The following is a 25,194-nucleotide window of genomic DNA, read 5'->3' as shown; positions in this document are numbered from 1 at the left end:
TGATCTATTATTCCTGAGAATATTCTAAAATAAGAGGGTGTCAATAAGCTGCAAACGGCCCCAAATATAAGGGCGAGTTCGGGGAACTTTTCGAATTAAATTAATGGTTGTCTTCCAAAACCACCCGCACTTTCCCGAACTTGCCTAAAGCATTTCCAAAATTCAATTCCTTGTAACATACCTTGTGGACGATAGTTGGAAAAAGATGCTTTAAGAGAAAGGAGTTAATAAAGTTTAAAAGTTATTTATCAAGTAAATTTTATCAAAAATCATCAAAAACAGTTCTTTTAGGAACTTTGCTACCACATAGTTTATTTTATGGTCTATGCTGGTTTTTTCGGGTGAATACTTAAATTTTTTTCTAAACGCTAAACTTGCCCAAAAACGCCTGCACGTTTTACGGCGTAAGCAGCTTATCAGCACCCTTGTTCAAAAATTACAATCAGTTTCGAAGATGCCCACGCCGTTTAGAGGACGTGTGCGGCTTGGGCATCCTTGGAGTTCTGTTTAATGACAGTTTTAATTTTTTAATGTCGTTTTAAACCTTGTTTTCAGGGAGGGTGTACGGACAACTAATTCCTATTGACAATTACATTGCTGTTGGTTTGATAGCAAAAGTGGATACTTTTTTAATTACTGTAACAGGTTACTTATATAATAAATAAAAAACTGTGATAAAAAACGGTTGGTCGGCTAAGAGGGTGCCGATAAGCCGCAAACGCCGCATATATACGGGCGAGTTCGGGCGACTTTTCAAATAAAATTGGCGGTTGTCCCCCGAAACCGTCCGCACTTTCCCGAGCTCGCCCGGAACATTCCCAAAATGCAATTCCTTGTAACAAACCATGCAGACGATAGTTGGGAAGAAGGCGCTAGAAGAGAAAGGAGTAAATAAAGTTTATATATAAGTTATTTATAAAGTAAACTTTATCAAAAACCATCAAAAACAGTTCTTTTAAGAACTTCGGTAATTTTTATAGTTTTTATGAATCATATTAGTGTCTGTTTTTTTTTGTTTTTCGGGCATTGTTCGGGCCTATGCGGGTTTTTTCGGGCGAATACTTGAATTTTTTTCAAAACCCCGAACTCGCCCGAAAATGCCCGCACTTTTTACGGCGTATGCGGCTTATTGGCACCCTTGTGTGGTCGGGTCACTCTAGCATCCAGAGCTATTTGTTTTGTCTGCGCCCTTGCTACAGGTTTTCCTATAATTAATTGATAATATTGTATTCTTACATCTTCTTAGAAACAATAAAATAAAACACAGCTCGGCGCGTTATAATTGTACAAATTACTTATAATTGTACAAATTACAATATTTCTTTAGAAAAGAAAGGAGCTTTCCAATGCAACTCAAATCTCCAGAAAAAGCACAGCAACAAAAAAGCTTAAAATACACAAGTAAAGTCGATTAGAGACAGGACTAGCAATAAATTTTTTCAAAAGAAGAAAACCGTTTTAATACTATTATTTTTCATTAAAATACAATTATAATAGTACTAAAAGTAAAATTGCAAATTAATTAATTATTTATACAGTAATTAGCTATAATACAAAGAAATAAGGCATATTTTAGGTCTGTAAAATATACGTGTCCTAAATGCCGACTACCGTTTCTTGTTCACGGCATATTCCTCTTCGTGTGTTCTAGTTCGGCGGACGTATAATCTGGACCAAAAGACGGGGGGGGGTCAAAATCAGGGGGTGGGGGGGGACGAGCCGTACTTATTGCATTTTTTACTAGACTTATACTTTAACCCCTCGGTCCAAACTTATTTGTTTTATTAGAAAAAAAGAATACCCTAGCTGTATGTGCAAAAATATCAGTCCGATTTCTTTACACTGATTTTATATGATTTTTTTTCTATCGAAATTTTGAGAATCTCAATAATTCTCTTCTCGCAAAGCTCAATTGCTTCGCAAAAAGAATGGATGGAAGAATAAATTGAATTTTTTTGCGCATGCATTAACCTCGTCCCCAGGACTACTTAGGTTAGCTTAGAATTCATGGTAGTTAAGTTTTTATTTGAAAAATCATCAATTTGCTCTGCGCGAGGTAATCGTTAAATCCACGCGTACGAAGTAGTGTCATGTTGGTTTACTCTTTCGTAGCGGCAGCGGTCGTGGGGCCATTTTCAACACGCTGGATTCGAATAATTGCAATTGCTCTATTCACTGGGTTAAAATATCTCTATTATTTAGTCGCGAAAACAAAAAGCTGTTATTGTGCTGCTCTTCTAATGTAAACTTCCGGAAGAAGACCATATTTTTTAGCTGTTGTTATTGAAGCGTGAGCCTTAGTTAAGATGGAGAACGAAGTTGTTGTTGCATTAATGAGTTTTCAATTTTTCTCAAGCAAAGATGAAATGACGTGAAAATCCTTTTTAAAATTCACAATTCTAGGATGACTTAAAAGGAACTATGTTAAATTGTTTTTATGTTACAATTTAGAGAGTTTTTCACGGGAAACTTTTGTCTTATTCAGCAAAACAAACGAACATAAGTAACAAAACCAATTTTTATTATAATGCATATATAGCTATGTATTTAAGAATTGCAGCTACCTTAAAGGGAAGAAAAGTTTGCGCAAGTAAAGATTGCAGAATTAAAGATTGTGAACTTATAGTGAAAAAAATCGCAAATTCCGAAACTAATGCTTGATGTCGTCAATGCAGTTATTTTAAAATTTCCGAATTAGCGAATATATTTCGAATGTGAAATTGAGAAGATTGAAAACATTGGATAGTTGAATTTCTTTAAACAACTACGACAGTGATTACTGCATTGTAAATGGTGTTCTTCGTAGAAGCAATGAGTTCCATTTTATTTTTATATCGTGAAATTTTGGGAAAAATTTACCTCGTTCGATTTTTGAAATTTTTAAAATCCCCCTCGTTTCAAATAAGGAGATTTCTAAAACTTTAAAAATCGAACAAAGTGAAATTATCCCGTTTTCCCCTCCTAAACATGTGATTACTAGGACAAATCGCGGAATTAAAGATTGCGAATCTGAGATTTTATCAAAAAATTCCGAATTGAAGCAATGATCCATGATTTTTTTTGATGAAATGCATTTCAATCTCATTCAAATCAAAAAAGCCATGATGGATGTCTTTTGAAATAAACTTTTGAATAATTATTCCTGCCCGACTAAACGCCCATGGTAAAATGTCTGAGGGCGTTAAATCGGTTATTTACATCTCTACATGATACGCTCCTCCGGTTACCATTATTACAACTTGTGCAGTATACAAGACACTTCTCTTTGTGGTGGACTAAACAAGAGATGCTGGGAACGAAGAAGCCTCAGTGTTTTTTAATACCACAAGAAAAAAATATAGAAACATGTGTTTTTTATCTTACAGTCGTAATAATTTTGAGGTTGTTCTGATATATAATCTTGAATGAAGTAAAATTTAAAATTTATAAAGTCATAGAAAATTAATTGAAAAAATTTTTTTATAAAAAATTAACCAAGGATTTAAATATAGAACACCATGGCAAAAATTATTTTAAGTATTCACTGGAACAAAACAAAACAAAAAGGATGAATGAATTGAAAGAAGGATATCAAACAAGAATATAGTGGAAGAAGAAGCAGATCCAACAGAATGTCAAAATAAAAAAGTCACTGAACATGATGTGTTGTTGAGTAAATGTTATACAAGCACTGAGAACTTCCACACTGTGTTGTTGTAAAAGAGATTTGGAAAAGCGCGCAAAATCATTTTAATTTGGTATTCTAGTGACGTATCCCGGAGGAAGAAACAAAGTTAAGTAAAATTGGAAGTTGTTTTCGGTTGTACTTCGAGAAAATATGAAACAAAGCAAAAGAAGTAAAAGATACAGAAAACAAATTGATGTGAAAGAAGATGATTATGAAGAAAATCACTCTCAAAATAACGCTGACCATGTGATGACAAAACACAGAGTGATTAGCCACTACCACAACCCGTCATTCAACCACCACCAGAACGCCAGAAGTGAAAGCAAGGACAACATAAATGCAAAGCGGCATTATTCCACCCAACAACCGCGCAGTCACCGTCATCACCATCACCATCATCATCATCTCAGAAAAGCAAGTACCCAGCATGATCATGCACACCATCACCATCATCACCGGTACGATGTAAATAACAACAACAACAACAACGACAACAACAACAACGACAACAACAATAACAACAACGATAATAATAAAAACAACAACATTCTCACCTCCAAGGCAACTGTCGAAGAAGCAAAGCCGAGTAAGCACGCGAAAAAAGTTCAAAAAGAAACGTTTCACCGCTCTGTAAAACAACCAAAACGCGAACAACACACGGTAAATTCACACAGGAGTCAACATGCGTCGTCGCAAGATGAAACACGCGGGGAACACATATCGCACTCGCCTGAAGAGCTATGTCAACCTCATGTTCAAGTTATTAGTTCAAGTCTAAGCAATATTAAGGAAATAAACATAGACAATAAAACAGACGAAACGAATAATGAACCGCACACAGAGCGAGTCAAATTACGAAAGAAACACGAGAAACGAAATACGCCGAGAAATAGCGATGGTAAAATTCGTAAAAGATTACCACCCCTTGCCTTTCCTGAATATAATATTTCAAGTGCGGAAAAACGTTTGTCTCTCCAAGAACCTAAAAGCGCGCGAACTAAGAAAGTTCATAGAAGTACAACACTGTATTGGGAAGAACTACCAAAGGGGCACACAAGTGCCGACAATATCATTTATGCTGTCGGAAAAGAAGCGCAAATACAAAGTCGATACACTGAAACAATTATTCACAGTGCTTCAACGAATGGCCAGTTAGATATCGTGAAGTTTTATGTCGAGAAAAACAAATATTTGAATGAACAAAATGGCTACCTAAACACTGCTTTACACTGCGCTACGTTCCATAAACATTTGGATATTATTGATGTGTTGTTAGAGAGTGAAGCAGAGATGAATTTACAAAATGTTGAAGGAGATACAGTGCTTCACCTCGCCGTCGATAAAGAACTAACAGAAGTTGTGAGGAGATTTCTTGAACGAGGTTGCAACGTGAATTTGCAAAATGAGAACGGAGAAACACCATTACACATTGCCGTCCACCGTAAAAATGTCGACGTCGTTAAGCTGTTACTTCAAAATGGCGCAGATATGACAATAACAAATCACCATGGTAACACAGCGCTTCATAGTTCTGTACATTTTTTTGCGTTGATGGAAACTATTAATACACTTGTGGACGCACTTACGAAACAAGAAAAGGAAAAACATGGATGCACTCACGACGAAGAATATAGTAGTACGCAAAATAAAGAAATTGATTTTTTTGATGAAACAGACGGCTGTCGGAATGCAAACTTAAATTTTCAAGTAGAAGACACTAACATGATAGAAAGACCTGTTTTGACAATAGAAGATGACAAAGAAATAGTGCATAAGCACAGTGGAGAACAACAAATCAAAAACAAGAATGAAGAAGAGCTGAATATGATAAACCTGACAAATGCGAGTGGAGACACTGTACTACACAGAGCAGCTAAGTACTGCACAAGTGAAATAATTGAAAGCATTCTTCAATCAGAACAGATTGATTTGTTGCAAAAGAATAAAAAAGGCAACACCGCTCTTCATTGTGCAGCTACGCTCCCTAACGTGGAAACTGTGAAACTGCTTGTAAATAGAGACAAACGTTTGCTCGATGTTACAAACGGGTTGGGTAACACAGCTTTGCATTGCGCGATTGAAAGAGGTCATGTTGAAACAGTTCAATTTTTGTTGGGTTCAGCAGCAAGAAGTGATATCAAAAACTATGCTGGTAACACAGCAGTTCATGCCGCTATTCTCAACGAGCAACACACAATACTTAATGTCCTTTTTCAACACGATGCTAGATTGGATGCAGCAAATTGTGAAAATGAATTACCAATACATACTGCATTCAAGAAAAGAAATGTTGATATATTTAAATGCGTACTCGGTAAAAGCAAAAATTATATCAACGACTTCTACAATCAAGACGGCACTTTACTTCACATGACGTTTAAGAATACTTTTACTGCCGATAAAAATGACGTCTTTCTTGAAATGTTGATTCATAATTTCGCTGACGTTAACATCCAAGACAACGACGGCAACACACCACTGCATCTGGCGATAAAAAAACGTCGAAAAAAAGCGAGCGAACTTCTTGTTATGGTTGATGGGGTAAATTTAGAAGTAAGAAACAACGAGGGACATACCGCTCTCCATCTTCTTGCGCAATTTAATGAAATAGATTTATTCAGTAAAATGAGGATAACAAAAAAAGAATTGGACGTTACCAACAACAACGGAGAGACAGCTTTGAACATTGCTATCAGACACAACTATAGTGATTTATCTATCTTGCTTTTAAAGATAGCCTGGGACCTAGATTTTAGTCTGTAGAAAGACTGACATATGTGTAAAATAATTATATCATCAGCTTTTTTAAACAAGAAAGAACATTCTGTTTAAACTACTCTGGTTTTGACACATGTTTCTTACAAGGTTCTTTTGCAACTTCGTCTCCAGCGCTCATCTACACCTATGATATTCCGACGGGACAGAGTCTTCCAATTGGAATATTACAGGCGTAGAAGAGTCCTAGGGACGGGGTTCGTTTTCTGCTTAGTTTTTACCAGTATCAAGGAGTATATAGTTCTGTCGTTTAGTTACTTTTCCAACCTCGATCTTTTGGCCATTAGCATAATGGCCAAAATAAGGATAAAACGCGTACCAATCAGATCGCGTCTAAGGCTATCTTATGGCCATTATACAGAATCGCAACTTTAAATAATATTCGCGAAATTTGATGCGCGGGAAAATAATCTGCATAACATAAAATAAATTTCTAGAATTCTACAGTTTCAAAACTTTTTTAGTTGGTCAGTAAAACACAGACCATTCATTGTTTTGACAAAAATTAGCTATGATTTGAAGGAAAAGTTTTCCACGATACGAAACCCGTTTGGCTATACAAAAAAGTAAAATCTTTAGATAGTTTTTGTTGATTGATGGCTAACCTGGAAAAAAAGTGATCATAGTGTACTGCAACGGATGATATATCATCTATTCTGTAAAATATCAATGTTGCGGTATTCTAATAATGGCGACAAGAGTTGTATACAAATGTTTATTTTAAATCCAAAATATTCGTTTACATTAATTCCGTTTGAAACTCGAAAAAAAAAACATCATCAAAGTCGTCAAGTTAGCAAGCACACAGAAAATATTTGTAAGCACAAGAAAGAAATAATTTTCATTTCGACCACGTGTTTGTGTGTATCGAGATTTGAAAATTTATTTAAACTTAAATAAAAATCGTGTCAACATTCAGCATTTATAAGCATCCACTATAAAAAATGTAAATATTTTAAGATATTTTTTGTTGATTGATGGCCAACCTGGAGAAAAAGATATTAACCCGAAACTAAATTAAACCCCGTTTTTCCACAAAACATTCACAGAATTATAATTTAACAAAGTAGATACTAATTTAGCAAAATAAAATTTTCACATTAAAAATAAATTGTGATGACGTCATCACCTTTCACAACGATTCCACGATCTCCTTCAGTTCTTTCAACACTGAAGACAACAGTTGGAAGTCTGTACTTTTCGCATCTACTGTAATAGCTGGATCGTTCTAAAAGAACAAGAAATGATTAAAAATCAACAACCTTACTTTAGCTTGGTTTAGTAACTAAATGTTCATATCTGCCACAAAGATAATAAATTATAACCTTCCTAGAAACAATGTTAGGATACCTGTTCTGCCAAAAGCCACCCAGATGGAAACACACGCTTTACCTTCCCCTGACCCTATCCTTTCCTTCTATACTAGTTGCCATCTTTAAGTATCACATTGATATCTACCATTTTTATTATCACAGTGACACCTACCATCTTTATTATTTGCCTGTTCTGTCAAAAGCCACTCAGATGGAAACACACGCTTTACCTTCCCCTGACCCTCTCCTTTCCTCCCATACTAGCTATGCTACCATTTTTATTATCACAGTGATACCTAGAATTTTTATTACCACAATGGTGCCTACCATTTTTTTAACCAGCAAGCAAACAGGATGTTGCAAGATAGTCATACCATATAAGGAAGCGCCGTGATCTATATGTTCAACCACTAAAACAAATATACGAATGTTAGAAACAGGGAAGCCTGGTAACTAGGTGTCTGCGTTACTCTACACACGATGAAGTCATTTAAGTGAAAAACACGTAGTGTTAAAAAACACAGTTCTACCAGACTGATTTGGTATAAAGTTTACTGAAAAAACGCTAGGCTGACTAGAGCGCAAATATTTTCGCAAATACACATTTCCGCGAATAACCAGCCCATATTAACTTTTCACGAATACATATTCAAAATGCTAAAAATCATTGCGTTAAGATATTCCGTCTTGTAGGGGAAAGACTAAAACCAATGTTTTTTAAGGCTCTGTGTGAATTCAGTTGTTTAGCAACAAAACACTTCAATACATCTCAGCAACAGTTAGGTCATACCTTGAAAGTGCACGCACAACTTATTATCTAATCCTAAAACCCTGATATCTTTTATTCAGAACAAAAACATATAGAGAATATGACATAAGAAAGAAATACGCTTCTCGCAACCTCAATTTTCCACTTTCTATTTGAGCTTAGAAATTATCAACTATAACTTCTTTCACTCACCAACTAAACGTAGTTTTGTGCATATATTTTTCACAATGTCTTGCAATTCTCTCTCTTCTGATAGTGGGATCTAATAACATACAGAATAAACTGTGAAAATAGTTAGGGCCATGATTATTATATTCTTTCGCCTCAGTTGTTCAAACTCTTACGCACTAGTCTTGATTAACAACTAAAGCGTTTTTTACAAAATAGTCGTTACCCGTTGGAAAATCCACAGGGTCGTCCGTCTTTAAATTACACGCTATTTCGTGTGCCCGTAGCACTACACTTTTCTTGCAGACAGACAAACAGACAAAATACAGCTATTATTATAGAGACTAGTCGGTAGCCCGTGAATAAATACACGGGTTCGCCCGTCCTTAAAATATCGCATTTCGTGTTTCCGTAACACGACTTTTTTCTCGCGCACAAACAGACCGACGGAATACGGGTATTATTAAAGAGACTTCACAATGAGTCACGTGTAAACAAGTCACGTGTTACCTTTAATGATTGTTTTTGCGTCAAATCACCACCAGCTAGCAATGAAGTAAATTCTTGACTAAACAAATTAAAATTACACTGTCTCAACAGATACTAAAAATTAGACATTTTTTAACACACAAAAGACACGTCCAAAACTTACGTTGAGATTGGCTGCGGAAGGATATATGCATGTACAGGAAATAAAATTTTAAAATCCAATTTTTCACTGGTACTACCATCAGATTCCTATAAAGACGGATACGCAAGTAAACTTCATATTTGACAAACAAAGCTCCCATGGAAAGAAGTATTGGAAAACTAAGAGCAAAGACTCGTGCGTCAGTTCTGATCTATCTTTCGCACTATCATGATCATTCAATGAACTTCCAAGTAGTAAAATTTTTGGAACATTTCTAAGCAATCCAGAAGATTGGGTACGAGTCCTTCGATACTTAATACTATTAGTATAGCTATGCACAAGATGCTGTAGTGAAACAACTCGTTTCCATACCCCCTAGAAAAGTGAACTCACCTTGACGATATAAGTAAGAGTTCCACGTAAATGCTGCGACATAACACAGCTCTCCACCGTAAAAGCAAATTGCCCCTCATTTGTCATCTCTAAGATAAAAAAAGGAGTATAAAGGATGGCCTAGTTATAACTCGAGTCGCGAACACTAACGGTAACAAATTATCCATTCGTATAGTTACTCTTATACTCGATCTCGTAGCATTTTGTCACAATGGAATTAACTTGCTAACTTCATGACAAATTAATGAAGCTATTTCTTTTAAAATTGAGATTTATTAAATCGTTTATTTTTTGTTTCATCCGCCCGTAAAATAAAAATAATAATTTGTTATACCTGGCAATAATTGAAAGGGGACAAGCACAGGATCGTGCGATGATGCACCTATCTAAAAAAAACAATACATGGGATACTACAACTTACAAATTTAGATTTGAATGATTAGTAGTGATAGAAATACCCCAAACATATTCGCCACTATATCTTGTTCGTCGCTAGTGCTCGGAAATCAATACTTCACAAGCACGGCGGCGATATTACTGGCAGACATACGGCATATAGAGAATTCAAAGATTTTTGGGTGTTTAAGTCAACAATTGTTTTTGTAGCACAGAGGCTAATTTTTTTTTACGATTGTACAATTCAGTAAGTATATTCAAGTACAGAGCCTACCATGCAAGTATATTCCTGCATGTGATTGAAATAGTTCTTATGTTGATCACACCAATTTGAAGACAAACGATAAGAATAAGCCGTCACAACTTAACAATACACAACACTACACGACACGACACGAATCGACACGACACGACATGACACGATATAAACATCTTACTAACCTGTCGTACTAATTTCATGCTGAGAGAATCCAAAACGTTAAATTCCAATTTCTGTATGTGATGTGATGTTAAATTTCTAAAATAAAAACTGTTATGCTACAACTGCTTATGCGAGCGTGGGCTAACTTACTTAAATATTATACACAGACTCACTTACTTAAATATAATTGATGCAACGACTTGCTTGCTTTGCATAGGATCCGGTCGAATTTCGTATAACTAGACAAAAACAGTACAGATTATGTAAGGAGTGCACAGATTAATTGGTTTCACTTTCCACAGTTCATTAATACTTACCATTTTGAGGTTTTTATCTTCACAGAGAATATCATAGTGTGACCACGGCTGTAAGAAAAAACAATTGCTGACGTCAACTTTAATCAGACTGGACTTTTTACAATACAGAGGAATATGGAACCTAAACGCGCTATTAGTATAGAGACCTTTCTCAGCGCTTCTGTAGAAGTATGACTGTCGTGTAAAGGCATTGAAGAGATTTTACAATTAGTATGTTGGGGCCGAGGAGGTATAAGTAGAGCATCACGTCCCTAAGTTCGTAAAAAAATGCTTACATCAGCTTTTTGTACATCATCGATATCTAACATCATTGCATCCACAGGAGGAGTGTCTTCAACAGGTTGCACTTCTTCGGGTTGTTTTTTAGTTTTCTTCTTCTTTTCCTTCGTACCTTTTTCTTTGCTTTTCTTTTTTGTTTTCTATAAATTAATAAATAAATAAAAGCGTAGTAATAATAACGGTAAACAAAATGTTACCTTGGGCGAGAAGTGAAAAAAAAGTTGACAAATAAGAAAGTCGGAGCACTACTTGATGGGAAGAAAACATGAACAAATAAAATTAATAAATATGATGAAAGAATAACTAAAATGAATGAATAAATAAATACCACGAATACATAAACGGATGGAAGGACGAATGAACGTACGGACGCGCGGACATTTAAGAAAACGTTATGATTACCTTTTCATTCTCTGTTTTAATTGGTTCTTTCGCAGGTACTTCTTTAATATCAGCAGCAGCAGACTACAAACAAAAACAAACGTAAGATATTTGCTACATTCACCGCATCTTATGTTATATGTTCTTTCCAGCAATAACAATAAGCCCACTGTAAATCGTCTAAGAACGGAAACATAAAAATTTGTCTGTAAACAAACACAGTACTATGGGGGAGTTTATGTACCTCCTCCTCTGGTGTTTCCTCTGGTGATTTTGCAGGTGATAGCCAAAAGTCCATATCATCCTAAAATATAAGTAAATATATCATTTTTATTCTCCTCTCCTAGCTGAAATAAATCATAACATATTTCAGGCTAGGAGAGATGAGCATGACAGTTAGAACAGGTGTCAAACTGTACGGAACATTTCAACATCATTGTGTTATTCTTTTCAGGCATTATCAGACATCCCTTCAATTATTTCGTATAAATCGCTATGCTAAGAGGTTTAGAAAGTGGGATCTATTTAATGTCTATTCAAATTTCTATCCTTCACTCATTCATTAGTAGTACGGCATCGAAATACTAGAAATATCGATACCGTGGAAGTTTTGTTAATGAGGTCGATGAACCGAGGTGATTTATAACAAAAATCAGATTTTTGGAGGCATGGGTTTGCGTGTTTAGCAAAGAAATGATCACGTGTAGATAGGCTTACATCTTTTTTGACTTCTTTTGTATATTCCGATGCTTGTGCAAGCAATGTGGCTTTCTTCTCTGCTTCGGTTTGGTCCTTCTCTACAATAAAAACACAAAGAATACAAGAGATATAACATTCGATAGTGTATAATACTGTATACCTGCTAGACATCATATAAAGCCCGGTTCACACGAAGTACTTAATTCATACAAACCTTTATTTCTTTTCTTTGTTTTCTTGTGCGTTTTTTCTTTCTTTGTTGTCGTTGTTGGTTTCTCCACATTTTCTACAGATTCACCACGTGATTTCGAACGTTTCTATAAAAATAATAACGGTTAATGTACAGAAGCAGATGTTCAGCGCAGTCACCAATCCGACGTTACAATTACACTCACAACATAATTGAGTATTATTAACCCTTAAGAAATGACAAAGTAATTGACGGTGCTCTGTTTTTTTCATTATGGCTCAAGTAAATTTAGTTTCGCAAAATCAGTTAGATTTCTATTTCTCTATACACATGTGAGAAGAGAGAAGAAGTAGAAACACCTGCAAATTGTTCAGCCAGGATAATTTTTCTCCCCACCAGAAAGTCAGAATAGATAAGTTGGGGAAAATTACGATTACGCAAACGATTTTTCTTTGGTCAGAATACTGATCGCGCTTTTTGATCAATATTTCGATATCCTGTTTTGAGCGCGAATAGCCTCCCTCTTTCGATCAAATATAATTAATTTTGTATTATTTAAGAGGGTAACATGTGACAACGCCGTATTTGTGCTCATTAGTTGATTGTAATTCGGGGTTTGCTATGAGGTGGATTTTTAGGGATTTGCTCTGACATTTGTTTGCGTCTAAGCTTTCGTATCAGATCAACTCATTTTATTAACCTCGAAGAAAACTTAGTTAACTAGGCTAGTGTTAAATGTGTACATGTTGTATATATATATATATATATATATATATATATATATATATATATATATATATATATATATATATAATAATATTTCATGATGATCACATACCTTTTTAGTTGTTTCTTTCTCTTCTTTTCCCTTTTTACTCTTCTTTTTCTAAAACAAGAAAGAAAAAAAAAACATTGATATTTAAAGCAAATAAATCAACTCAAAATTTATTTTTTCAAATTTAATTTTCGCTAATACAATTCTAATTTGCAATATTTCACGATTCTTCGAACTCATTCGCGAAAACTTATTCCTGTGAGAAAACTCTGGTATTGCAAGATTCGCAACAATATATAGCATTTGCTAATTCATGCGTCCGTAACACGACAATTCTTTCGCTCACAAACTGGTGACGGGTGTAATTAACAACGACATCTGTTTTCTTTTTACGTCCTATCGTTCTTACTTTTACACCACGAATAAAAAAACATTGATGTTTCAAGTAAATCAATCACCACACCATTTGTTAGCATCAAGTTCTTTTCAACACTTATAAAGTTCACTAAACATTCGCGGGCATGAAATTTCGCGTTTTCGTTCATTCATGCCTTCGGAAATTATAAATCAAGTTTTTTCGCCGCAAAAAAATCAAAAACGTGGAAATCTCAAAACTAACGATGTTCAGTAAAAAAAATGTATTTGAATGTTTACCTTGGGTTTCTCACTTTTTGTTTTCTCTTGCACGACACGATGTTGCTGCACCGGAATCATCTCGTGATCACCAAGTGGACTACAAGGAAAAAAAATGATCAGAAACACACTTGTGATCACTTAAGAATTATCTGTTATAATTTATCTGATTTTTTTCAAGTAAAAAAAAAATTAAGTAGAGAATATCTACACGTAAGACATTGTTTATATTTATACGCCATGCAGAAAAACTATATCGATGCGCAAACAGCATAACGTCAAACGTAGTGAAGAAGTTGCTTTTTTGCAGTTTACACTGTGTCTACAGAGAATTCAATCCTACTTATTCTTGCACAGTTTGTTAACAGGGTGCAAAGCAGCGCTTAATTAATTCCAAGTGTAAAAAGGGACTTACGTATCGAGGTCAACATTAAGCAAAGAATGAGGATCACCATTGTCGTTTTGTTCAGTTACCTGTGAAACAAAATGGCGATGAAACAAAACGCTGATGAAATTAGACGTACAGTAGTTGAGAAAAAAAACCAAAAAAACTTAAGATGAGGTTGGTCGCTGATAGTAAACTTTAGGAAGTTTTACAAGAACTTGGTAGGATTGAGGGTCAAACCCATTTAATATTAAAGAAATTTTTTGACAAAATTTAAGGAGTAAATGGACTGAGCCTTTTCTAGAACAATAACTGAGCCTTTCCTAGTACACTTACTGGATATTTTTTTTTGGAATTATGATAAAACATAACTGAAAGAAACTGCACACTTTTAGTAGGAATCAAGATTTTCAGGGGTCCCGTATTTGATGGTTACTTAGGAAATTATAAGTAGTAAATGAAAAACATACTGTAACATCTCCTCCTAAATCAACAACAGGTGCAACTTCGTACGCAGGCCCTGGCTCATCCTCGCTTTCACTTTCTTTTCGTCCTTTCTTCCCTGCAAAATGTAAGCAAAATAAAACTAAATCTGATGCTCTGGTCTCGATAACGAATTTAAGTAAAATTTGAAAATAAGACTATATGTTTAATGCAGTCGTAAATAAAATCTTTGTCAGCGAGTCCAACTTTACTACTTGCTGCAAGAAGGTTGTCAAATAAATAAATAAGAGAGAGAGATGAAGAAGTAGAATATACGAATATAAATAAATAGGGCAAAGGATCATACCTTTTTTTCCTTTCTTTTTCCCCTTCTTCTTTGTTGTTGTTGATTCATCTGGTGAAAATTAATAAACAACAAATATTATAAGGGTATTAGTAAAACAAACAAACAAACAAACAAACAAAAACAAACAAGAAAACGAACATTGAAAAGCCTTACAATCAAGTTTCAACGAAATAGACGTGTCCAATTCTTTGACAGGAATGTCATCAACATCAATATTATCCTTTTTCTACACAAAAAAAACAGTGATTTAGTCAGTGCCAGTTGTTTGGTAAGTAGACAAAAAAATAACTCGATAGATAACTTTATCTAAATACTAAATGCGTGTAACAAAACAAAACTTCAAACATGGCAGCTTACCTTTGGAGTGTCCATCTTTAAATAATGCGGATTGCTTTCCTGGAACATTCTTCGTATTTCTCTTTGCTATGGAAAACACATTACAAACTTTAAATATCACTGTTATAATTCCTACTTGGTTTCCAAATAAACGGTCTTCCTTAAATTAATGAATTATTCGTGATACAGATAAGAATTTATGGTATGTATCTCACCTTTTCTAGTTCGTCAGCATCTAGTTCAACATGTTTCTCACTACTCTGTTGGTAACTAAAACGTAGATTGAAACTTAAAGTTTAGTTGTGTGAGGGGTCAACCTCCATCTCACAGCACATACCTAGATGAATTGTTTTTCTCATCGGTGAAGAAGGGTTTTTCGTCTTCTTCATCACTTTCCTCGCTCTCAGATGGAGGCTCGTTTATCCATTTATCCAGATCAAGCCTAAAGAACAAATAATAATAATAAACGAGTGGAAAGGTTTAAGATATTCAACAGTAGAGAAAATTTACAAGTTGGCCATGCTTTACTTTAAGGTTTCAGGTTCGCGTCCCCACTACGGCGCAGTTTTAATGCAGTGTTGTTAGCCCATTTGGTGCGATCTACTGACCGCTAACGTGCGTGTGGCAGGCAAGCAAGTTAGAGCAATGCTATACGTATCTCTGGCTGTAATGTAAAATAGTTACATTCGGAGGGGAGGAAGAGACAACCGTTAGGATGGAATCCCCACGGACGTTAAAACTTCCCGTTATTTACTTACTTACTTACTTACTTACTTACTTAAATGTTGGTTACTAGGTAACGGTTAATGGTTACTAGGTAGCGGATACTAGGTTACGAAAAAGGATGCAGAAAAATTCTGAAAAGTTCTTCGAATTTCTTTGGCAGTTTGAGATAACACAAGTTAACTGCTCTTGTTACAAGTAAAATATTTTACCCTTCTGGTACAGGCACCTTCTTCTGTGCTGTCGGTGCGACTGGAAGTAACTCTTCGGCGAACAAAGCGCTAACATCTTGTGCACATCTCACACCTGCAAATAATAATGGCGTTATTGACAACTAAGTAGTCATGACAACATAACACACCCGCATCTTATTATTTTTTGCTTGAACGGTAAGTTAAAAGCCAAAATATAAATAATGCAGCAGTGTATTACTGGCCCCGTCCAAACCGAAAATTTTTTTTTAGAAATTTGTATACCTGTTGCCTTCATCGTATAGATCTTGACACGCTGATCAAGGAAATGTATAGGATTATGTACTTTTGACAAACGGTTGCAAAGATATTAAGGTTTGAAGGTTTTTTGATGACTTCATATCAACCCGTCCATTCCGAAGCGGATTTGAGGGCCCAGGTTTAGGAAACTTACCCAAATTGGTCCTAGGTGGTCCCTAGTTACCCACGCGGTAAAAAATCATTGACGTCACCACCTCGTTTCCAAGTTATTTGGCCTCAAAGTTTTTGGTGCACTGTAATGGCTTCATTAATTTAATATAGGATATTGACGTTAAAGTAGTGTTATTGACGTCGCGCCGTAACGTCAGAAAACTTAACATATTGGACATGCATTTTTCAGCAACATCGAAGGAAAATGTCGATATCCACTTTGCCTGTTACAAACAGACACAGTCTCTGTATTATTATAAGAGATCTTTCATATCTTTACATAATACAATGAAAAAATACACAAAGCTATAAGGAATAAACAAACACAGTCCATACCTTCCTTTTTCATTTTCATGACGAGTTTAATAAGTTGTAGAACACAGCAAGACTACGAAAAAAGAAAGATGAACAATGACAACACAAATAATAATCTGTAACCCAGCACAGAAAATTTATATTTACAAAGGTTTACTCACTCTGTCTTGAACTTCAAGATCTGAACTTTGAGTAAACACAGTTAATGATGTAATCAGTTTTTCACTTAAGTTAGTAACCTCTTCTTCATCTTCTCCCTAATAAATGAATGAATAAATAAATGAATGAATAGATAAATGAATGAATGAATGAATGAATGAATGAATGTAAAACAATCATTATGGTGTTCCTTATCATGCAATGAAAAAAATGACTATTACCGAAAAAGACTCGACTACAAAAGCTATATATACCCAAGGTAATATAACGAATAGGCTATCTACCAAAAGCTCTGAATCTTAGACAGAAGAAAAACAAACTAAATTTTGAGAATCACATACCTCTGTTTCTGATTTTGTGAGCACTCGAGAGAACATCTTCGCAATCGCTTGTACGTACACGCACTGTATGTGAGCGGGTAGTGATGTCACACGTGGATGGACAAGACAGTCAATAACACCATGAATATCAGAAATATGCCTAAAATAGAATTGAAGAAATAGAAAAGCAGCCACACAGAGTAAAGACAATGATAGAAACAAGTTTTTATGCTTACTCAGCAAACTCTCCAGCTACCCAAGCCGCTGCAAATAAAACTTCACACGAAGTGTTTTTATCTCTATTTCCTGTCAACAAAGATGTCTTTCCTAGCAATGACGCAAAAACTGGAACAGCATATTTTCGAATTGCTTTGACACGTATTGCGATATCCAACATTTGATTGGCGATGAGTTTACCATGCTTTGTACCTTCCACATTGCTCAGTTGGAGCAACACATCTATATACCTGCAGGAGAGAATCGGATGTTGTTTGTTGACAAATAATGTAAATTAAACAAAACAACACTCCCCTCTTACAGCGATTTAGACAAAAACATTCGAAAGTTTGCTACAATAACTTTGCTTTTTATATGGAAAACTTGACTAGTTTGGACAATTTGCAGGGAAATGACGGATTAATTCGAGGTTATCGAGAGGAAAAACATTCGAAACAGTCGCAAACAGAATGGTGTAGGTAAAAGCAACGAAACAATTGTAAAAGTATGGTAGCTAGCTATTTTTTTAAAAAACTTTGTTTGCGCAATGGTTTTACTAGCTAACAGTTTCCCTGAACGTTGATACACAAAAAAGATCGTGCATTTGGCACGGCTAAATGTAAGGTAACTGTTTATTATTTTACTTTTTAGGTGGTATAGATACCATATTTACATATTCAGTTGTTGGGTCTTAGAAAAAACAACGCGCATTTTCCACAGTTAAAAATATCTTAAAGTTAAAGCATTTAGTGTGCTTAGCAAGTATTTTAAGCGAAAAATCAATATCAATTGTTGGAAGTAAGAAAATAAACATTGAATATCCAAAAAATTAGAACAAAATATTGGGGAAACCCTAAAATGTGATGAAAACACATGGAATTCTGCATTCGAATGTAAACCTACCCCCTGACACTACGTATTGCGCAAAATGGTAGCTCAGGATGTCATCGCATTCTCTGTCTTCGCAAAATTTGAAAAAATAATTCCTTGCGAAAATTGAGTTATTCTGGAATAATGTAAGGCAATGTGAAGGTTTTGTACAGTCTTGTAGTTTTTTTTGTCAAAATTGTGAACTGGCTAGATTTTCAATCTTTTTTTAGATACAGATAAAACTTTTTTACGAATTAGAACTGAATACACAGCTAGTATTTTTTTATACATTTTCAGGAAGAATCACATAAAAACATTATACAATAATGTTTTTGAAATTTTAAGGTAACATTCATATTTTTTAAGGAGAAATGAAAAGAAATCAGTTTCTGTTTTCATTTTATTGTAACAAATTTGTTCTAACGTTGTTTTTAGTTCTTACTTTGGTAGAACGTTAGGCTGAGTAATCATGAGTGGAAAGATTTAATCTGGACCTACCATTCAAAATTCGTGATGAACTGATAATTTGATTGACTGCACACTTGAATGATTTTTGAGACAAGTTCGTCTCGATACGTTGTACCTTCAGTTTTCTCGATGTGTTGCATCAGTTTTTTCACGATATCAACCAAAGATTTCTTTGTGATCATGCCAGCAATTAAATCAAGCGCTCGGAATCGAATGGATTCGTCTTTGTCATCCAAACATCGCAATATTAAATCTCTGTAAGAAAAGAAGAATAAGGCTTATAGCTCTTTAATGTTTTAATTTAATGTTTAAGTTCAGGAAAAACTTGCAGGAAAAAAGCATCTTGAGTTTCCAGAAGGAATATCTAATGAGTTCACAATAGATAAGGGACTAAGTACTAATTTTTAAATGTAGTCAAATAAAATTTTTTCACCTCAAATATTTTTCTGAGAGAATAAAAGTTATCGAGTTATAAATACTGAAACTTGGTGAATAGTTTCTTTCCCAATCTATGTATAATTTTCAAGACGATGCAAAGATGTTCATTAAGATTTAGCAAATTCTTTTGCATAACAAACAGCAAATTCTAGAAATTTCCTGCACCACAGTCACCAAGTGCAAAAACATTTCAAACGCAAAATGAAAACACCAAAACACCAAAACTTACTTTTGACCAAGCACCAATTTCGGTTGACACTTTAATATTTTATTCAGCAAAAGCAAACCGAGATATTTCACTAGAAGAAATAAATAAAATAAAAGAATATAAATGTTATTGGGGAGTACAGAATGTATTTATGGAAAGAAAAACAAATCTTACAATTTTGGTCAGGATCCTCAATCAATAGCCGGAGTTTGGATGCACATAACTAAATAAAGGTGAAGTAGGTTATTAAGCAAGTTGATGTAAGAGTGCAAGACAATAAATACTTTGATACTTGATATCATCTGCACAATATGAAAAAACAATATCTCTATAATAATAACTGTATTTTGTCTGTCTGTCCGCAAGAAAAGTGTTGTGTAACGGGCAAACGAAATAGTGTGTAATTTAAAAATAGACCGCCCCGTGGATTTTTCAATTAATAATAGCCGTATTTTGTCTGTCTGTCCGCGAAAGACGCGTTCTGTTACGGAATTACAAAATGCAATATATAAAAAATGGGCGACTCCGTGGATATTTCCACGGGTGACCGACTAGTCTCTATAATAATAACCGTATTTTGTCTGTCTGTCCGCAAGAAAAGTGTTGTGTAACAGGCACACGAAATAATGTGTAATTTAATGGTTAACGGCTAGGGCTATATAAATTCATGTTAGAGTTCCACGAAAACTCGCAGTCAAGAGAGTTTTTTGAAGGCCAAGCAGTTTTTTTTTCAATATAGACACTTATTCAATGGTGAGAAAGAGAGGGATCCCATAATGGCATCCGTTGCTGTGGAATGGACCTTTTTGTTAATTAAAAACATCAATATGTGTTTTTTGTAAACATTCTTACCTGAATTGACTGTGGATGATCAGGAAGACCTGCAACAAACAATAAACATAATTTACCCAGGAATTGCATTTTGTAACATTATGTGCATATTCAAAAATTAATTAAAAAAATATTAAAGATATTATAATACTTGGTCTAACCGAACTGAAATAAATAGCTAGTTGACATTCACAAAAATGTGAAATATATTTTGTAGAAAGTTTGTAGACAGCTGCTGTTTGCAATTATCTTCAAATCCGAGCAACAAGTAATATCTTCTCCTTTCTAAGGTAGACTTAAAATGAGATTTAACAGATTTTTCATACTGGCTTGTACAAACTGCACATATGCCATAATTTTTTACACATGCTCAAGAGGTCTTTTTCAAATGAGTTGTGTTTATACGAAGGTTTTGAAATAGGGCTGCCTAAGAATGCTACTCGAGAATATGCAATAACATACCTGCAATAACTGTATTGATGCATTCGTACAATAATGACATGGCCGACGTACTAAAGAGAGTAGGGTATATTGTCGTAAAACACGAACGCTAAATTTGGGTCATTCAGTTAATGTTATTGTTTGCGTGTGAGTACAATGTGAGGTATACGTAAGGATGTAATGTATCTAACTTTTCATCTGGTTAAAATTTGAAGTTAATGTTAGTAGGTATGAAATATGTATTGTCTCCAACTACCTTATTCCTGAGTGACTGAATTTTACACCATCACTTTCAGACCTAAATCTACGTGTAGGTTGTTCGATGTCACCGTTAACTGTTTTAATTTGTGTGTCTAGTACTTTTTTAGCAGCCATTACGAAGTCTCGTTCACGTCGACAAGTCTTGATGTCTGAGCAAGATCTGTAAAAAGATTGATGTCAATTGAAAAGTATGTGTTTCGTCACTTTGTCTGTTGTTTTTATTTAGGCACTGTCGTGACAACAAGAACAAAATCAACAATGAACGGAGACTTCCAATTGGCTAGTTTACACAACTAAAAGACAATGAAAAAAATTCAGTTCCAATGAGTGAAACAAAAATGTTTGTACATCTTCTATCTGGTAACTTAAATATTAATATGATTGGCAGTTTAGATACATTGCAATGTCTACAAGCATGGAACAACTTGTTTTACAAGCATAATTCCTGTCAAGGTATCCAACATCACAAAGATGAGAATGACCCATGAAACCTTGTTTAGACCGGACTTAACTTGAAGCTTATAAGGCAGCATTGAAGAATGAGTTAAAAAAATTATTCTTGTTCTATCTTTTCCATAGCTGCTTTCAAAGTAAGTACAACCTACCTGTGTATAAGACTAGTAAGTGGTTCGAGTAATTTCTTCCCAAGTCGAGGTTCAAGAGGACATAAAGCACCAAACTATAAAAACAAAACTGTCTTTGCTACTAGTAATTTTTCACATAGTAGATAATAATAAGTTTTTTCTAACATGAACATTTTTAAATTTAGAAGAATTACTTTTTCTTAGGTTGGGATAATGCCATTTTATCCTTTTTCTGCAGGTTAAAATTATAAGCAAGAAAAGGAAGTTTTCAAGTGCTAAGTTTTTTTTAACGTTTACAATTAATCACTGAATCACAATGCATACCAATTTAATAATCTTTATCAACATCCAGTTATTGGAAGATGTGGTCATCAATTTGAAAAACAAAGGAGCAAGCGCAAGATAATTTTTCGGATTCTTTCGTGCTAATTCACATATAACATTGACTGCCGCACATTGTACACCTGGAAGCAGAACAAAAACAGAAAAAATAGAACTTTTAACATTGTGAAAACAAAATTAACACAAAGTAGTATCTTGAAATTTCCAGGGAAGAAATTTTCAGAAGAAGAAATTTATTGATATTCGTCCTAATTTGCGGAAATAAATTTAAATTAAAAATGCTCATTTACGAAAATGAATTGAAATTTTCCAAAAGGAATTTTCTGAAACTTATTTTTGAAAACGAAAAGACCTAATATATAAAAAACGTCATCTTATTTTCACAAATGTCCACATTTGCTGTTTAGAAGATTTTCTAAAAGCTTGATTCACAAAAAATTATTTCCTTAAGATATGCCATTCATTTTTTGCCCCCCAAAATTTGCGGATCCTTGATTCGTGAAAAATTTTCCCCGGAGTTATTCTTAAGAAGCAATTTTATTCTTAAAGTAAATATGTACCTGTATCTGGATCCTCTAGTCTTTCTTTTAAACGAGGAAAAGCAGGTCTTAAAGACTCTGGAAACTAAAAATAAACACATTATTGAGAGTTCAAATTAAAGGTTTGAAAATCTCATCTTGACTAACTATTTAAAATTTTTTTTTTCAACTTCATTAAAATTTTTCAAGAAGATGTCAATCGCTGCACCTTTTATCATTTTAAAATTGTAAATGCTTTTCTGGCCTGAATTTGAACATTAACCCTATTGTTTTGAACATACTATGACCTCAGTTAAAGTACGTTGTGAAAGGAATAAAATGACAGTGATAGATTTTTGCAATCAGTTTGAAATTTGTCCAAAATACCACAATCTGCTTATAAAATATAAATAACTTAGTTCTAGAACTTATTTTTACATTCTGTTTGAAGTCTCTTGTAGCCAAACAAAAGTTATTTAACACATTCTCCAGTTTTTAACGGGAAATCGGGTTAATCATGTCTCCAAACTTTACAGAATGATTCCCCTTGATCAAATATAGTTATGTTGTGAGTTTCCTAACAAAAGTTATTAAATTTTCCCGATTATAAGGATTTCATAGAAAACTTAAGGTAAAGTTTCGAGTAATAGCCAATATTTAAGGCTCTGAAAGGTAAGGGGCCAAAAAAATGGGCATGCATGTGTCTAATATATATATACATATGCATATGCATATGTATATGCATATACATATACATATACATATACATATACATATATATATATATATAAATTCAGTAAGTAAGACGAAAAAAGGTAATCCTGTTTTATGTATAATTTTAAAAATAGAAAGGCTTACGTTTAGAAAAATTTTATACATCAGCAAAACTGCTCGTTTCCTGATATATGGCTTTGACGATACCATCATACTCATGATGTCATTGGCCAAATCCCTAGCAAGGTCTGGCGAAACAAAACATGATAAACCAACCATGGCTGATCCTGCATCATATTGGTTCTGACTGTTCATGTCCTAAAAAATTCATACAATTTTATTTTATTTAAAATGACAACAAATTATTGTTGGATTGACTAAGTTAATTAGTGCTGGACTATTATCCTAGGCAATATGAAAGGGCAATTCGCATTAGTATCGACCAAAAAACAAGAAAGTACTTGAAATCTCCCAAAAGCTATATATTTAATTTATATAGTTCTTCATTGTTTGCACATCATTCCACATACTTGTAAACAATAGTAAATCCCACACAGACTTGCTATTATTACCTTTTTTATCAAATTTGTGGCCAACATAAGTACATCAAGCTCAGAGTGGAAACTTTGTGATGCTGCCATGTATGCTATTCGCTACAAAAATAAGAAAAAAAATTAAATCAGTAAAGAACTAATTCACTATTATTTTCCTCAATTTAAGAAATTTGATTTACCTTATGTGTAAACTTCGGTGAACTCATCACTTCAATGATATTAAATGCAGCCCATGAAATGTCATAACCCAACATTTGAATCTAAAACACAAAATGTAACAATGATTTATCATTTAATACTTTCTTATACCAGCATCTCTAAACAGATTTTTTTAGTGATTTACATGTATGCACACATAAACTGTACAAATTTATAATATGACCAAAGACAAGATAACTAATAGTTTACAGGCTATTTCGTGAAATTGTAGTGAATCGCACACCTAAATAATTCTGTGTGTGCAGTGAGCGTGCAACCTTTCCGTAATTTCACAGACATTAGAAAACAAATCAAATCAATGCTTAAACAAATCTGCACGTGTTGGGAAATGGTCTGGATTTACCATATTGACATATTATACAAAAAAAAAACACTGACTAAAGGTTGTTTTCCAATAAAGTGCTAAAAACTGCAGCTCCCAGCAGTTCGGGAGTTGCTCAATAAGTTCAATCTCTATTACACTAAAAAAAGTGGCGCATTAAAATTTTTATTGGTTGTTACAAAGGCTTAATTTGTTGTCACTTAAAATTACAGATGTTGTGGCCGAAAAAAAATCTAGATACGAAAATACAGAATACATACAGCAGCCTTGTTTGCCACATAGATAGTGAGTGTACTACTAAGTTTTGTCCTTTCCTATTATTACTGTTTAAACAACACTATTAAATTTTTATTTATTTTAAACTTACATAGGATAATTTTAAAACAGCAATGGCTTTTAAAGCCATGTTCTCTTGCCGAAGCTCGTTTTTTATCTCATCCAAACATTCTGCAATAAATTGTGGCTAAAAGGTAAAAAAATGATGTTAAAATTAAAAAACATATTGCGAGAATATGGAGCTTTGTATGTAAATAAAATATCCAAATACCTCTCTGCTTTTATTGTTTCGCAAACCACGAACAAGGTCATTTAGATTCTTCTCAAACATCTTCAAACAAACCAGCCACGAAACCAGCCAGGATTATCTTATTTATTCTGGTCTAGCAAAACAATTAAAAAAAGTTTCTAAACTTGCCATTGCAACATCTCAAG

General features: G+C 34.1%; 2 protein-coding genes across 3 annotated transcripts; one reads left to right on the top strand and one right to left on the bottom strand.

Annotated features, from left to right (window-relative positions):
* The first annotated feature begins 3,174 nt into the window (after nt 1-3,174).
* On the top strand, nt 3,175-6,491 carry LOC130629474 (putative ankyrin repeat protein RF_0381). Its single transcript, XM_057442690.1, has one exon. It carries the CDS (start codon nt 3,818-3,820, stop codon nt 6,428-6,430), a length of 2,613 nt encoding a protein of 870 aa, XP_057298673.1. The 5' UTR covers nt 3,175-3,817; the 3' UTR covers nt 6,431-6,491.
* Nucleotides 6,492-7,075: 584 nt separating this feature from the next.
* LOC130629473 (AP-3 complex subunit delta-1-like) lies at nt 7,076-25,163 on the bottom strand. Of its 2 annotated transcripts, XM_057442688.1 has the most exons (43): nt 25,031-25,163; nt 24,851-24,946; nt 24,122-24,202; nt 23,961-24,041; nt 23,533-23,706; nt 22,717-22,780; nt 22,139-22,278; nt 21,836-21,909; nt 21,226-21,390; nt 20,991-21,040; nt 20,550-20,578; nt 19,872-19,920; nt 19,719-19,788; nt 19,082-19,306; nt 17,734-17,964; nt 17,519-17,657; nt 17,180-17,275; nt 17,040-17,091; nt 16,254-16,347; nt 15,656-15,760; nt 15,534-15,588; nt 15,340-15,405; nt 15,136-15,208; nt 14,983-15,030; nt 14,663-14,754; nt 14,223-14,281; nt 13,829-13,907; nt 13,238-13,285; nt 12,424-12,526; nt 12,228-12,307; nt 11,755-11,814; nt 11,532-11,594; nt 11,126-11,269; nt 10,851-10,898; nt 10,711-10,772; nt 10,554-10,629; nt 10,051-10,102; nt 9,717-9,805; nt 9,345-9,430; nt 9,203-9,260; nt 8,717-8,786; nt 8,083-8,165; nt 7,076-7,670 (listed from the first exon to the last, which is right to left on the bottom strand). In XM_057442688.1, exons 1-43 carry the CDS (start codon nt 25,088-25,090, stop codon nt 7,575-7,577), a joined length of 3,765 nt encoding a protein of 1,254 aa, XP_057298671.1. In that variant the 5' UTR covers nt 25,091-25,163; the 3' UTR covers nt 7,076-7,574. The 2 variants fall into 2 exon arrangements, with proteins under 2 accessions (XP_057298671.1, XP_057298672.1); XM_057442689.1 differs by lacking the exon at nt 21,226-21,390 and having other exon boundaries at nt 7,079-7,670.
* Nucleotides 25,164-25,194: the final 31 nt, after the last annotated feature.

The sequence above is a fragment of the Hydractinia symbiolongicarpus genome, chromosome 2 (genome assembly GCF_029227915.1).
Source record: "Hydractinia symbiolongicarpus strain clone_291-10 chromosome 2, HSymV2.1, whole genome shotgun sequence".
Taxonomy (NCBI): Eukaryota; Metazoa; Cnidaria; class Hydrozoa; order Anthoathecata; family Hydractiniidae; genus Hydractinia; species Hydractinia symbiolongicarpus.
The sequence above is the reverse complement of the archived record's forward strand: the minus strand, read 5'-3'. Positions and strand labels throughout refer to the sequence as shown.